Source organism: Nelusetta ayraudi, unplaced genomic scaffold (genome assembly GCF_046127955.1).
Source record: "Nelusetta ayraudi isolate G7.1 ecotype Tasmania unplaced genomic scaffold, CSIRO-AGI_Nayr_v1 ptg000042l, whole genome shotgun sequence".
Classification (NCBI taxonomy): domain Eukaryota; kingdom Metazoa; phylum Chordata; class Actinopteri; order Tetraodontiformes; family Monacanthidae; genus Nelusetta; species Nelusetta ayraudi.
Window position 1 is genome coordinate 10,301,161 of NW_027466092.1, and position 11,205 is coordinate 10,312,365.

The 11,205-nt window shown below is 37.8% G+C and overlaps 1 protein-coding gene across 1 annotated transcript; it reads left to right on the forward strand.

Annotated features, from left to right (window-relative positions):
* The first annotated feature begins 222 nt into the window (after positions 1 to 222).
* Positions 223 to 3,747, forward strand: muc13b (mucin 13b, cell surface associated). Its single transcript, XM_076035563.1, has 11 exons — positions 223 to 511; positions 619 to 741; positions 903 to 1,012; positions 1,247 to 1,308; positions 1,414 to 1,550; positions 1,791 to 1,919; positions 2,003 to 2,048; positions 2,134 to 2,171; positions 2,982 to 3,069; positions 3,171 to 3,375; positions 3,556 to 3,747. Exons 1-11 carry the CDS (start codon positions 223 to 225, stop codon positions 3,703 to 3,705), a joined length of 1,377 nt encoding a protein of 458 aa, XP_075891678.1. The 3' UTR covers positions 3,706 to 3,747.
* Positions 3,748 to 11,205: the final 7,458 nt, after the last annotated feature.

Genomic DNA, 11,205 nt, shown 5'->3' on the forward strand with positions numbered 1-11,205 from the left:
ACAGATGTGACCGACGCAACAGCTGTAACGGATGCAACTGATGTCACAGATGCAACCGATGTGACCGATGCAACAGATGTGACCGACGCAACTGATGTGACTGACGCAACAGCTGTAACGGATGCAACTGATGTCACGGATGCAACCGATGTGACTGATGCAACAGATGCGACCGACGCAACAGATGTGACCGACGCAACAGATGTAACGGATGCAACAGATATGACCGACGCAACAGATGTAACGGATGCAACAGATGTTACAGATGCAACAGATGTGACCGACGCAACAGATGTAACTGATGCAACAGATGTGACCGACGCAACAGATGCAACAGATGTAACTGACGCAACAGCCGTAACAGATTCAACAGATGTAACGGATGCAACAGATGTGACCGACGCAACAGATGTAACGGATGCAACAGATGTGACTGACGCAACAGATGTGACGGATGCAACAGATGTGACCGATGCAACAGCACCTTCAGGGTCAACTGCTGAACCTCTCGGTGGGTCTGCACATTTCAAAAAATACAGATTAAAATATTTTGGTATTTTCCAATAAATTGCTCGTCGTATTTAAATCATTACGTCTTGTTTCGCATTGCTGTCAAAGACCCTTGCAACCCAAACCCGTGTGGCCAAGGAAGCACCTGTGAGCCTCGAGATGGTCAAGAGTTTGTATGCTTCTGCTTGGCTGGTGATTACTACAATTATGGAAGCTCACGCTGTGAGCCAGGTAAATCTTCATTTGCTGCCATCTATATTTGGGGTGAGGTAAATGAAAGCTGGGATCTAGTATTCTCACATTAAGTCCAGGAAACTTCATTTAATGCCGTTATTTCCAAAAATACAGTTTTCTTCAGAGATGATTTTCATTCTGATGTTTTCCCATTTTAGCCAAAGTTTTCCCTGGAACCATGGGATTCCCAAATTTGCTTTACAATGAAAATTTGAACAACCCGGCGTCACCGGAATTTAAAGTGGCTTCAGAAGTAATCATTCAGCACGTAAGAAAACATTCCTTAACTTTTACTCTGTGGCTTATATGTTTTTCAATGAGTGTTTAGCTTGGAGAAGATGTTGATATTCAGTCACTTCAGTCAAACATGATTTGATGGTGGAGCAACAGGATAAGTTGTTGCAGCAGCAACAACTAAATGTTTGTCATGTAAAATGAAACAAATGACTTTTAATTTATGTTGTGATTTATGTTTCTGATTTGTTTTTTCTTTACAAAACAGCTGAATGATACTTTCACAGGTCAAGGCAATGGTTACATTGACTCTATAGTTACTGCAATCAAGTAAGTTGTTATAGTGTTTATTTATATCTCATAACTGTTTTCTTCATCAAATTTATCATTTTCACAATTGAAAATAACCTTCGTGTTTTGAACTTTGTTTGTTAGTCCCCTTGCTTCTAGAACCCTTTTTCGAGCAGATTCAGGCGTCAGTGCAACTGTGGAGATACGCTTTGAAACATCTTCTAACATCAATGAAAGCACTGTTGTGGAAAGGGTTGATTCGAGTGGAGCTACTTTTACTGGTTAGAATTCATCCATACATTTTTATTCACAACTCACCAATTGAGTTAAGATGTAATGTTGTAATATTGTTATAACAAGTTTTACAATGACCATAACTTATTTTTTTCACCTGTTAGCGTCATGTCTTTCCTTGAATTTCCTGTTAATATGATGACAATATGATGTGGGTTTTTTTTGTTAATACACCTTGCACATACAGGGGTCCAAAGACTGAAAGCTATGGTTTCCTTTCTTCACAGCGGAGAATCTGTGCACAAGGGATGCCTGTAACAACATCACTGCCACATGTTTAGCAGGAGATGGAATCTTCAGTTGCAGTTGTCGCGAAGGCTACATTAAGTCCAGCTTCAGTGTCAGGGAGTGCGTTGGTAAGAGTTAGAAACGTATAAGATTGTTTATGTGCATGATATCCATCTAAAATAAAACTTAATGAAATTTCTCTTTTTTGCAGCTTGTGCCAATGGATTCAAGGCTGTTTCTGATTCTGAATGTGTAAAGTAAGAGCCAAATATGTTAGCTTGTGTTCCAGATATATGCAGTTACATAATAAATGCAATTCATCTTCCTCTTCTTTTCTTTTAGATGTGATTTCGGTTTGACTGGTTTCAACTGTCAAGACAGTGAGTATTATAGCATGACTGTCAGTGACGTAAGCAAACAAGAAAACAAAGACAAAGACAAAAAAAAATGTGACTCATAAAAATGTGTATCAATGTAAATACAGGTGCTGCTGTATGAGGGACAGTGAGTAAATATGCAGGCCCAGTACGCTAGATTTAGAATGAGTATATGATCACAACGAAGGACATTGCAAACAAAGGTCTCACTTGATTTTACTTTTTTTTTTTCTTAGGCCAGCTGTGATGTCAGGGACTTATTAGCAGAACTGCTATTTTTTTTTTTTTTAGATAGACATGCTTATTATTAGTGAATACAATTTCAAAACTTTGTTCAACCAGCTCTGATGCCAAAATAATAATATATATATATACATATATATATGTATGTATACATATATATATATATATATTTATATATATATATATATATATATATATATATATATATATATATATGTATATATATATATATATATATATATATATATATATATACATATATCCATATTCATACATATATACATTCATCCATTTTCAATACCCGCTTATTCCCAAGCTCAGGGCCACGGGGGTCTGCTGGAGCCTTTCCCAGCTTACTCAAGGCAAAAGTGAATGACTTGAAAGTCAGACTTTTAGACCGTACAGTACGTATGTACAGCTTCCTCTGGAGCAACAAAAAGGTGCTGACTTCTTTCATTGCAGGCTTAACTGCCCTAAATGAAAATCTGTTGGTTACCTGTTGCACATTCCTGAAGAATGTCAATCCTTGAATGTCTGCAGTATTGTTAGTAAATTTGCTTTCCTTTTCAGACTGGCAGCTGATACTGACAGTTGTCGGCTCCGTGTTTGGTGCAATAATAATTGTCACCACCAGCACTCTGGCAGTCATGGCACAGAAGTGAGTTTGACCTCTCAGTCTTTAGACACATTCAGTCGTCTCTACTGTGTTTCTTCTCCGTTAAGCTCCCTCCTGATGCACCTTACGTCTTGTTTTCTCAGATCTAAGAAGAGAACCAAGTTGAACGACGATGCCGACCTAAAGAAACCTTACGCCACCACCTCCGCTGCTGCAAGCGCTTTCCTCAACATCCAAATACCCAAGATGCCACGGGCCAAAACCAAAAGCAGCCTGGGACCCCAGTCCAAACTGGAGTTGAATACCAGGGACAGCTGGCGTAACTTTGTTCCAAATGAGGAGGACGTGGTGAGTGCTTGTCTGGGGGCCAGAGAGAGCAGGTTTAGCAAGTTTAGTTTAGAATCAAGGCGTACTGAATGCTCGCATGAATTAAGGAGAATGAGGCAGGGCAGTTGGACTGGAAGTGTGGAATATAGACAAAACGTGTCAGTTTGTAATCCTCCTGCTCTCTCCTGTCTGTTTTGGCAGCAATATTCAGAAATTGACATGGACAGATACGCCACTCAGAATCAAGCCCAGGACAACAGCTACAGAAGAAGCAGGCCCCAGAACAGTCGCTACACTCAAGGCTTGGATAATCCCCACTTCCAGCATGATGATGGGAGACCACGCTACTGATTGATTCCAAAGAAGAGGAAGTCTCACGTTTAATAGATCAGTGTTTCACAACTAAATGATTTCTAAATGATGTTGTTTTTTTCCACTCAATAGCACACATTTGTCCAAAATTATTCAAATATTAAACCAAAGGTGACATAAAGCAAAACAATTATTTATATATATATGTATATTTTTTGCTACTTTACAAAGTGTTCAAGCATATAATTAAAACAAATGTTTACAAATAAGAGATTTTTAAGAGAGAACAGTTGGGAAAAAAAAAATCATATGGCTATAAACCGATACATTACGTGTTCATGTTCCTTAATATGCCGTCTCTATAAAAAAGAAGAACATATAAATGCTAGGTCTGTTGGACCTTGGCTTTTGTTTTCCAACTTCTCCTCTTGTTATCGCTTTCTCAGCAAAGAGAGGGTGACAACAAAGCTGCCCAACCCACTCCAGCTTTCTGCCTCTTGCCCAATCCAGTCACCTCGCTTAACTGCAATAATAAAACTTATCACAATCATGTAACAAAAAGGATTGTGTAATGGACTCCACTCTTGCAGCAAAAAAATCTGTCAGACAACATGGCATGCTGTCTTTGACAGATTAAGTTAATGTTAAAAAACAAAAAAGCATCTTGAATAACAAGTCAAGGACATTCAATTTGGAAATTGATGAAAGAAATAAATTAAGATCTGTTTGTTTGAATTATATCCCCTGTCTAACTCAAGGGATATAAAGCATGATGTTTGTTCTGTGTCTATCAACCGTACAAGCCAATTACAAATGTATTGACTTATTGTCTCTGATTTCTATAACATCCATTTTCAGCAGCGGTTTCTCAAATAATGTCAGTCTCTATGACCAAAAGATAAAATCTGGAGAGAAAAAAAAAGTGCTGAATTAGACTTTGTCCCTTGCTAGGGAATGTACTTTGGTACATAAAACCATACTGGAGGAGTGGCTAGTGACACCTGAGCACTCATAATGGTGAGTTTTTCTGGCTACTAGGGTCTCATTAACTTGCAGTCCTGTTAACAGCCGAATGCTAGAATTTTGACTTCAGTAACTACACCAATGGTTCGAATCATCCATCTGTTCCTTGGCCTATGCCTGATTGCAGCCTGTTGGGGGGAGTCTCTCAAATGTACAGTAAAAAATGTCAGACAAGATCTTTAGATTTGTGGGGGGAAAAAATTCAGCAGAAGAACAAGATTTGCCTTCGTTTGTGTCATTCTGCAGGTTTAGTGTATTAATATAGTTGAAAAGAAATGATCACAGACAATGGAAAGATTTATTGAGAAAAACTCTCTTTATGGCAAGTCTATGAAGACAGAGCAATGATAACCTCTGAATTACCTCCTTCATCTTTTTATGTGCATTCTGAAGATTGTTTTGTAATTCAATTTTTCAGACTTTTATTCACTGTCGCAGAGACCTTGAGCTTCAGTTGGAGTTGGTTGATGGTCCTTGTTACTGAAGATCATGTTCCAACATGTTTTGATTTTGATTTTATTTATTTATTTATTTCGAACATGAAAAGTAATAAGAAAATTGTCCCCTGAGCCTGTAGCTCTCATCTCTGTCGGAGAACAGTCGCTGGGTGTTGTGAGGTAACATGTTGTTCCTTGCTCTGTACATTACTTGCACCGTTTTATATTCGATTAAATCAGTGAATTTGAGAATTTTGGACTTAACAAATAACGGATTGGTGAATTCTTGGAAGTGCGCGTTGTGGACGACTCTAATGGCTCTCTTCTGTAAAATGCACAATGGTTGCAACATGGTTCTAAATGTGTGTCCCCATATCTCGGAACAGTAGTCTAAGTATGGTAGCAGTAATGAGTTATATAGTATAAGGAGTGATTGACCGTTCAAGAAATACTTGACCTTTGAGAGGACTGCGATACAACGGGATATTTTAGCTTCAACGTGCTTGATGTGGGATTTCCAGCAAATTTTGTCGTTGATTATATTTTTTATTGTAATTTCCAAATATCATATATTTAGTTTTATTTAGGTTTATAGATAACTTGTTTTTATCAAACCATTGTTTCAATTTGCTAATCTCTATTTTTAATGTAGAAAGCAGTTGCTCAAGATTATCCCCGGTGACCAGTATAGTAGTGTCATCAGCGAAAAGGACAAATTTTTAGATATAAATTTTTAGATATAAATTAGATATATTGCAGACATCGTTTATATATATATTGAATAGCACCGGCCCCAAAACTGATCCTTGGGGGACACCACAGACAATGTCCAGGTACTCTGACCTTTGACCATTTAATAAAACAAACTGCTGCCTTTTATCCAAATAACTCTTTAACCAATTCAGGGCTAACCCCCGTGTTCCAGACTGTTCTAGTTTATTTATTAATATATTATGATTTATTGTATCAAATGCTTTTTTAAGATCGATAAATGCGCCAATGGCAATCTTTTTATAGAACCTTTGAAAATTGTGGGAGCAGTGAAATTGGCCTGTAGTTTGTAAATAGATGTTTATCACCGCTTTTGTACATTGGTATGTCTTTGGCTGTTTTCATTTTGTGAGGAAATTGTCCAGTTTGAAATGAGAGATTACAGATATGGGTTAGTGGTCTCGAGATACCCTTAATTGCTATTTTAACTATTTGCATATCAACGTCATCAGAATCCTTTGAAGTTTTTTTTTGCAGTTATTAATGATATCTATAACTTCTTTCTCACAGACAGGTTTAAGGAACAATGAGCTAATATTTCTATTAATAGCACAGCTTGGTGACACCGACTCCGGTATTTCTTCAGCTAATTTAGGACCAATACTAGCGAAATATCCATTAAACTGGTTTACAACCTTCTCCATTGTATATATATTGTTACCATTTTCAGTAAAATACCGCGGGTGATTAATACGTCCCGAGTTATTTCTAATTACACTATTTAATATGTTCCAAATACCTTTAATATTGTTTTTGTTGAGTTACAGGATTTTAGTGTAATATTCCTTTTTACACATCCTCATGATAGTAGTTAACTTGTTTTTATACTTCTTATATTTACTTTCGGCTTCAACAGTTCTATGTGCCAAGAAATGTCTGTATAGTGTGTTCTTTTTTTTACATGCACTTTGTAAGCCTTTTGTGATCCAAGGATTATTCTTATATTTATGCGTATTGTTGATTCTCCTCATGGGACAGTTTCGATCATATAATAATTGAAATATTCTTAGAAATTTATCGTATGCAACATCTACATATCTTTCATTATACACCGATTCCCATTTATATGCAATCAAATCATTCACCAAGGAGTTCATAGAGTCCTCAGTCCTGACCCTTCTATATTGTAAACAGTTGTCATAGAAATTGTCATAAACATCACAATCATATATCATAAACACCGGCAAGTGATCAGTGATATCATTTATAAGTAATCCACTCGTTAAGTTGGTATCCATTACATTGGTGAAGATGTTGTCTATCAAGGTGGCACAATGAGAGGTAACACAACTGGGTCTTGTTATTGTGTGGTGCATGCTGAGACTGTATAAAGTGTTGATGAAATCATCAGTCTTTCTATGGTTGTTCGGATTTAGGAGGTCAATGTTAAAGTCGCCACAGAAAAACACATTCTTGTGAGATATTTTAGTCAGAGAGTCGCCGATCCAGTTGCTGAAGATGTCGATGCTAGAGCCTGGCGTTCTGTATATGCAGTTTATAATAATATTCTTCTTTTTTTCCAGAAGTATTTCAATCGTAACACATTCAAAAACATTGTCAACTGTTGTTATCATTACATCGACAGGCTTATAAACAAGGTTCTTAGCTATGAAGATTGCCACACCGCCACCATTCTTGGTATCTCTGTTTTTACATATCATTTCATAACCGTCGAGTTCAAAGTCCATTCCCTTCTCTGTTTGTAACCAAGTTTCTGTAATTGCTATGACGCTAAATGGCTGTCGTAATTGACTGAGGTAGTCCTTAATACTGTGAAAGTTAGCATACAGACTTCTGGCATTGAAGTGAATGTTTGCTTTCACAAAACGGTCTTTTAGAGTTTCATCGAGCAAAATTCATACATCTTGATATTTTTAAAGATAAGTTGAGATCATAGTTTTAGTTGTCATGAAAATGAGCATGGAAACTAGTTCTCACTAACGACATTACATATTGCAACTGCAGTCGACTGTGATCAAGTATGACCACACTTGGTTGTTTGACTAATTTTAGAAAGGGCTAAACATTGCTAAATGTTGACATCCCTCCCTGTTTCTGTCTACTGTGATTCTCTCTCCCCTAAAAAAGTACACCCCCCCCCCCCCAGCCTAATTCTTTCCTCTTTCGATTGGAATAATCATTTCTAGATGGGCAGCAGAAAAAAAAAGTCCTCTATTCTAACATATATATGTGTGTGTATATATATATGTTTTGTAATTAAAAAACTCACTCCAGCCTGTTTGTCACTCCGATCACATTTCTCTCTCTCTCTTTCTCTCTCTCAGTTTTGTATTTCTCAAAGCTCTAGATTTCTTCCTGCAGTGGAATTTTTCGATGTCAGTACCCAGATAATACGATTGGAATTCGAATTTCTCTGCCATGTATATGTGACCTCTCCTATTCTGTCCTGCTTGCTGTTTCATAAAGACTTGCAAAAGTCAGGTGTGGAGCAACAGAGTGTGGATTTATTCTGTAACAGAATGGGACACAAACCACAAGTCGCTCAGTCAAAGCTGGTCACCTCCTGTTTCATGGGCTTCCTCTGTACTGAGGTAGTGATCGTATGTGGTTTTCTTTTTACAATACAAATAACACTGAAAATAAAATACATTTTCCTTTAAAACAAAATATAAAAATACAGAGACAACTTTCTCCGTATGAGAGCTGTGCTCACAGCACATGTGCTGCTAATTGACATGCTAACATGCTAATCTTTTTTTTTAATAATAATAAAAATAAAATATAAAGAGCCATGGCTGTGCCCCAACCAAGTTTAACATGATTGAATAAATACAATTTAATAACACCGTTACATATACGCCTTAGTCGGACAATTAACTGGACAATGCGAGTGCGCACGCGTCACGCCTCCCTCTCGCGATGCATGACCGCACAACTACATTGTCTCACAAAACAGACGGCGCAAAACAAACTGGCCAACGCGAATAAGAATGTTCACATTAGGAGAGAGGATGAGACCAGGGTGACGCTTTCTCTTCTAAAAGAGATGGACATAATAAAATAACGCGCAACGGAGACCTTTTTAAAAAGGTAGCGCAGCAAATGCAGGACTCAGGACGGTTTTGCGCACCCCTGAACAAATAGGTATTTGTTCGTATTTATATTTCTACCTTTTCGTTCACATTTTTTGTAAGTTGGAAGAATTTTAACTTTGTAAATAAAAGCACACCAAAAGAGAGGCACCCAAATGCAGACAAAATGGCGCCACCATTAAATGTATTTTTTAATAATTGCGCAAAACAGTACAAACAAAAACTATCGCCGGACATGGGCTCCGCCATCACTTCTATACCGGAACTCAACACCGAAACTCAACACCGGAAGTTAGCTGATCTTTTTTTTTTTTTTTTTTTTTATGTATTTTTTTAATAATTGCGCAAAACATTACAAAAAAAACAAAAAAACAATAGCAACAAAAGCTATTGCCAGGGGGTTGCATACATAAAGATATTTTTACGGTTTGCACGATAAAAAATAATTGTAGAAGGCAAAAAGATTCAGGGTCTTCATAGCTTTTATGTTACTATTATTTTCAAATAGTTTTAATATACGGTTGTACAAGATCTCTTGACATCTGCAGCAAAATGCTGAAGATGTTTTGTTTGTGGTGGCATGTGTGTTGTTTTATGCTGCAGTCTGCTGGGGAGGGAAGGAAAATTGTTTTAAGTTTCTGATATGTTCATCTGAATATGCAACAAATTCAAACACTGCACAGACACAGCGCTCAACATACTGTTTTTTTTCAAAGGCACAGAAAAGCAGCTAGGCAAAATGACTTCCGTCCTGCTGGTTGATTTTTCATCCACCAGGGATCTCCAGGGACGAGCATTATGAGTAAAACAATGGCCCCAGACACCACTGCAACAGAACAGGTATTTCCTGCTTCTGGAGAGGTCTTCATTATCCCATTTATCATTATATGCATGAAATAATTCTATTTAACCATTATCAGTTTTCTGGTCATTCTATTTTGTTTCTAAAATGTAATAAAAAGAATGTCATGTCATACTGGCAATAATAATTTGACTGGAAGTTCTCACAATGCCTTTATTGAGATAATAAAATATAAAAAATAGATAAAAAATTCACCAGAAACAAACAAAAAATAGGTGGCCAGGCTTCCGTTGGCCGTTGTGGTGGCGGGTGGCTGTGGTGAGGAGGCATAAAAGCTGCCACGAGCCAATGTTATTTCCGCAGTCAGTCTTGTCATTGCTTCTTGCAGAAATACTTCAATGAATATCTGAAACACAGTGACATGATGCTGTAAAGGCTGCACTCAATTTTCTTTAATGATTTCCACACGCATAAAATTGACCACCCAATAATTTCCTTCCATTTCCCAAGCAAACTTCTTAACTCTGGAAGCATGACGTCGAAAACAAGTTCCATATTGCCTCCCTTAATTTTTTGTCCTAGGCCTGTGGCCTCCTCGATCATTTTCAACAGTGCAAATATCTATTGAAAAGAAAAGTACACAATAAACAAATTCACCTTTTTACACATGCACATGACTGACTGCACTGTCATTTAGCTGCTCGAAAACTGGTGCTCTGGCTGAAGAGGGGGCTTGGATCTGCAAGAAATATATCATTACTTCCTTGGTCTTTGAGATTTTTCAGTAGGACAGTTCTTGTGACTCCAGTCACTGAAGGCTTTTATCAGCTCCTTATATTCACATTTCTGCCCATTCCTGATACACTTCACAATAGCAAGGATTTACAGTGCCTTTATTTTTGCTGTTGACATAGATGAATAGTAACCATATGCTAATGTAAAAGTAAGTATGACATTTGTTTTGACCATGTGTGCATGTTGCTGCAGCCTAATCAGAAAGTGCTCTGTTTATTTGGTTGTGTAAAGTCCCATTTTATGAATTTTCTGTTATAACTTAGTGATTGTGAGCTTTGAACTAAATTCTGAGTTTTATAGTAGCCTAAAATTCATTCATTCATTCATTCATTTTCCATACCCGCTTAGTCCCGAGCTCAGGGTCACCGTGTTCTGCTGGAGCCTCTCCCAGCTGTCTTAGGGCGAAGGCAGGGGACACCCTGGACAAGTCGCCATGGGCCGCATAGACACAAACAACCATTCACACTCACATGCACACCTACAGACAATTTAGAGTGTTCAATTGACCTCACATGCATGTTTTTGGAGTGTGGGAGGAAGCCCGGAGAACCCGGAGAGAACCCACGCAGACACCGGGAGAACATGCAAACTCCACACAGAAAGGTCCCAGGCCCGGAATCGAACCCACGACCTTCTTGCTGTGAGGCGGCAGCGCTTA

Excerpts from the sequence above, each read along its gene's own strand:
- muc13b (XM_076035563.1), top strand. The coding sequence starts at position 223 with ATGACCGACGCAACAGATGTAACGGATGCAACAGATGTTACAGATGCA. Across the intron at positions 742-902 it reads AAGCTCACGCTGTGAGCCAG|CCAAAGTTTTCCCTGGAACC; the intron begins GTAAATCTTCAT and ends TTCCCATTTTAG. Across the intron at positions 2,172-2,981 it reads TGGTTTCAACTGTCAAGACA|ACTGGCAGCTGATACTGACA; the intron begins GTGAGTATTATA and ends TTTCCTTTTCAG.